Source organism: Lytechinus pictus, chromosome 10, assembly GCF_037042905.1.
Source record: "Lytechinus pictus isolate F3 Inbred chromosome 10, Lp3.0, whole genome shotgun sequence".
Lineage (NCBI taxonomy): Eukaryota > Metazoa > Echinodermata > Echinoidea > Temnopleuroida > Toxopneustidae > Lytechinus > Lytechinus pictus.
In genome coordinates, this window is record NC_087254.1 from 8,274,103 (window position 1) to 8,277,987 (window position 3,885).

Genomic DNA, 3,885 nt, shown 5'->3' on the forward strand with positions numbered 1-3,885 from the left:
AAGCTTAACTTCAAAATGTCATAACTTTCTTATTTTACATCCGATTTTGATCAAATTTTCAGTGTTATGCTTGATGGATTTTTCTCTTTTTATTCAAATCAACTTTTTGTTGGGGTGGACTTGTCCTTTAAATCAGTTCACCAGCTACATACCGTATTTACCATTCAAAATAAACATACATTCATGTAGGTGTGTACCTAACAATTAGATTCTTGCATGTACGTAAGATCTCATCTCTGGACAGCATCTTGAAGAGTTGTACATTCAGGGGAAAAATACATGAACATGGGGGCTCGGATCATTTTGCCCCCGGAATACTGTATAAGAGCCAATCGAAAATTGAAAAGGAGCTCTGGAAACTACCCATTCTCTGCAATGTATGATAGCTTTTGTATCCAATGTTACAGATTATACAGTAATGTAGCTTGTGAAAAGTGGTCTCCTGAAAATAGAAAAAAAAACATATTTTCATAAAACATAAACCAATGTATTTGGAACTGAGTTTGCTCTTTTTATGATCAATTTCTGTTGCCATAAATTTATAAAAACTCTTGGTGTCTAAATTGAATAGAATGTAGTCTGTAGTAAAAAAGTTGCAGCCAGAAAGAAGAAATGGAAGGACTAAAAAGTAGGAATCAGAGGTTGGAAACGAAAGGATAAAAAAGTAGGAGTCAGAAAGTGGAAAAGAACCGATTCATTGACAGGCAAATCTCTGGGAAGTGAAGAAATCGACGTGGCTCGGTAGGTAGTGAGTCGTTACCCTGCCTGTACTGTATGAAGGATGCACCGAGAGTGAAGTTCAACTAATTAGAAATGTCTTGTGTTTGCTTCATTAGTTGCTACACGTTGCGTGCAGTGCAAGCTCATCTGGGTGTGTGTGTGTTTATGTGTGACGTGAGCTGCGCTGGATACGATGACGGTGGCTGCCCCGGCGTAGTGGCGGCTCTCTACATCTCTCACTACCTCTCAATCACTCCAATCAATGAAGGCTAGCGAGTAGCGTTACAATCCCACCGAACGGGGAGATGATTTATAAGCTGGTCTATTTAGGTTCTCTCAGGGTCTACGAGGGTCGGTAATTAGTTTAGCTGGGATACTATACTGTGTCTATATGACTTATATTGAGTGGCACGGTGCTTTATTTCAAGAATAGCTTCACAAGATGATTCAGTATCCTTATGATGTCATCCTTGCATACTCCATTGCCCTGCCCTTGATTTTCTCCCTTTAAGAATTTCTCCCTTTTTTTATAAGTTCATTTATGTTTTTTGTGGGGGGGGGGGATGAGAACTGTATAGAAGGAAAGAATTTTCCATCGACGACATTCCATTACATTTCTTTCTTCATCATTACTTTGATTTTTATTGTTGTAATTTCATTAATGTGTTCATTGACATACATGTATATGTGCATTTTTCCTTTTTAAATGTAAATGTCATGAAGAAGGTTAATGGATAATTTCACCTCCAGACCTTTTCAGTTTCTTCTTTTTTTCCCCATTCTGCCCTAAAGGTTGTTCAGTGTTTGCAGCATTTATGGATGGAGCCAAAAACTGAAATCAAAAGTGCTTAAAAATGATTTTTGCCAGCGGGATATTTTTTTTAATGTTTTGCTTTTTCTTTTTCTTTTTTACATTCATTTTGAGTACCGGTAAATGGCATTGTATGTGAAATTAGTTCTTATTATATTATTGAAATTGCCATGGAATGTTTTTCAAGTATTTGGAATACATGTCATTGCCAACATTCTAAACTGTATTTAACATGTAGGCCTACATGTATTTAAATGAGCTTCGAGCTCTACAAGTGGTTGAGCTACAGTATTGGTACATGTATTTTGGATTATACAGTCATCAATAATAGCAAAATACAAAGAGGAGAAAGTGCAAAAACATGGCAACATAGTGAAGAAAATTTTAGAGGAAAAAGGGTGAAACCATGAAGTGGAGGAGAAATTATATATGTATAGGTTTGTATGAAAATATAAAAAAGAAATGAAATAATTGATACAATGTCTATACATGGGCTATTCCACGGCTACCCACGTTACATTTGGAGACACCTTGACTCATACTTGGAGCTGTAACTCCATTATTATTGATAGGAACTAAACATCTCTTTATCACAACAAAGAACGCAGTCTGACTATCCTTTGTATAAAACAAAAAAAAACTTGGGAAAGTTTTTATGCTCTTGGCAAATCTTTGAAATGTGTCGGTTACTCATGTTACATGATTTGGACATGCATAAAATAAAAAGTCGACATAAGTGAGAAGTGTCCTCATACATGGCTTTTATGAAAGTTGATTATATCCATTTCTAAGAAGTATATTAGGGAGACAAACTTTGTATATAATTAAAAAAATAAAGAACACATGGTTTTTACTAGGGGTGCAGATAAAGTGGTTACCCACGTTACGGTTACGTTACATTTTGTCCACGTATGGTCAACAACATAAATGTCACTAAAAATTCAATAATGTGTGTAAGATTCATGTTTCTGTTTCTGTGTTAATATGAGTAGGATTTCAGACACACCAGTTTATGTTTAAAGGTAACATTCTGAATAAGTTTCCTCCTCTCTTTTACTTTATTGGTCAGTATATTGGTAATGTATTCACTAAACTGTACGAGATCTGGCTTGGGCTGTGTAAATAAAAAAATGTAAAACAAATGCATTCCATTTCTTGCCTCAAGCCCTCAACATCAATTAAAGAACCAGCAATAAGTATAAGTAAGGCAAACAATTAAAATGTACAGTTCAGATGGGCTACATATTGAATTTGAATTTTTAAGCTCATGTCCACCAACCTATGGAATTGCCCACATGTAGATATTACACACCTGTCAGTATATGGATATTGTACATGTATAATCAATGTGCTACATAAGCACTTGCCCGATTGCCCGGGGCAAGTAAAAGTTTTAGTGGGGCAAGTAAAAGTTATAGTCGGGCAAGTGTTTTGAAGTAAAGACCAAAACTACTTGCCCGAATTGGGCAAGCAAAATTCTCACAGTAGAATTACCAAAATTAGGGTCGATATTTGGTCATGGCGGGCAAGATAAAATCACTTTGTAAAAAAATGCATGTCAAAAGAGAGAAAAAAAAGGTCAATGGTTTCTAAGACCATAATATTTGCTTTTGAAGAAGTAAAACTTTTTTTCAAGGATTTTTTCGGGCAAGTGAAATAGATTTCAGGCAAGTATATTCCAACTATTTAAAAATTTACTTGCCCAACAGGGCAAGTTCATCTAAAAAGTTATGTAGCACCCTGATAATTCAATTGAATTTCAATTTCTTTAATTCAAAGCAAAGGTGGTTTTTAAATGTACCATACTGTTCTGTAGTGTTGATACCTAAAGTCCGTAGACAAAATGATAAGCTCTCTGACCCTCTGATTACATTATCTCTCTGTGTTTTCATTCTCAAACCTACTGCACAGGCTCTTCTTAGTGTGCTGGCGTTCATGAAGTTCAGGCAAGGCTCCCAGTCTGCGTTCGCCCCCAGTTTTGAGCCTAGCGAGCAACCCACCCCTTACCCCGGCAGTACGGCAACCAGCGTGGGCAACGACTCGTACCAGCAGCCCCCATTTGATGCCACCAAGTCCGATGCAGGCTTATCGGCCCCACCCTCGCAACCTCAGTACCAGGCTCCATCGTACTAGCGGCCGGCATGGACAGCGCCCTTGTGTGTCCAGAGGAGCGTAGATGCGGTGTTACTACATCCATGATGCAGACATTCTGTAAAATGTAGATATATGGTGAACCTTCCTTTTGTAGAAGTGTTAAATAGTGTACGAGACAAAGTGTTCCATTATTCCAACTTGTGTTGGTAAGGGGAGATATCGTCAGGAAGATGTGTAATAAGAAATGAAAAGTATATGTG

The 3,885-nt window shown here is 37.1% G+C and overlaps 1 protein-coding gene across 1 annotated transcript in view; it reads left to right on the forward strand.

Annotated features, from left to right (window-relative positions):
• LOC129269705 (synaptogyrin-3-like) overlaps nt 1-3,664 on the forward strand; it is a 35,345-nt gene extending 31,681 nt beyond the window's left edge. Inside the window, exon 4 of the mRNA XM_054907206.2 lies at nt 3,443-3,664. Within this exon, the coding sequence (XP_054763181.2) occupies nt 3,443-3,664 (222 nt within the window). The remainder of the gene's footprint in view (nt 1-3,442) is intronic.
• Nucleotides 3,665-3,885: the final 221 nt, after the last annotated feature.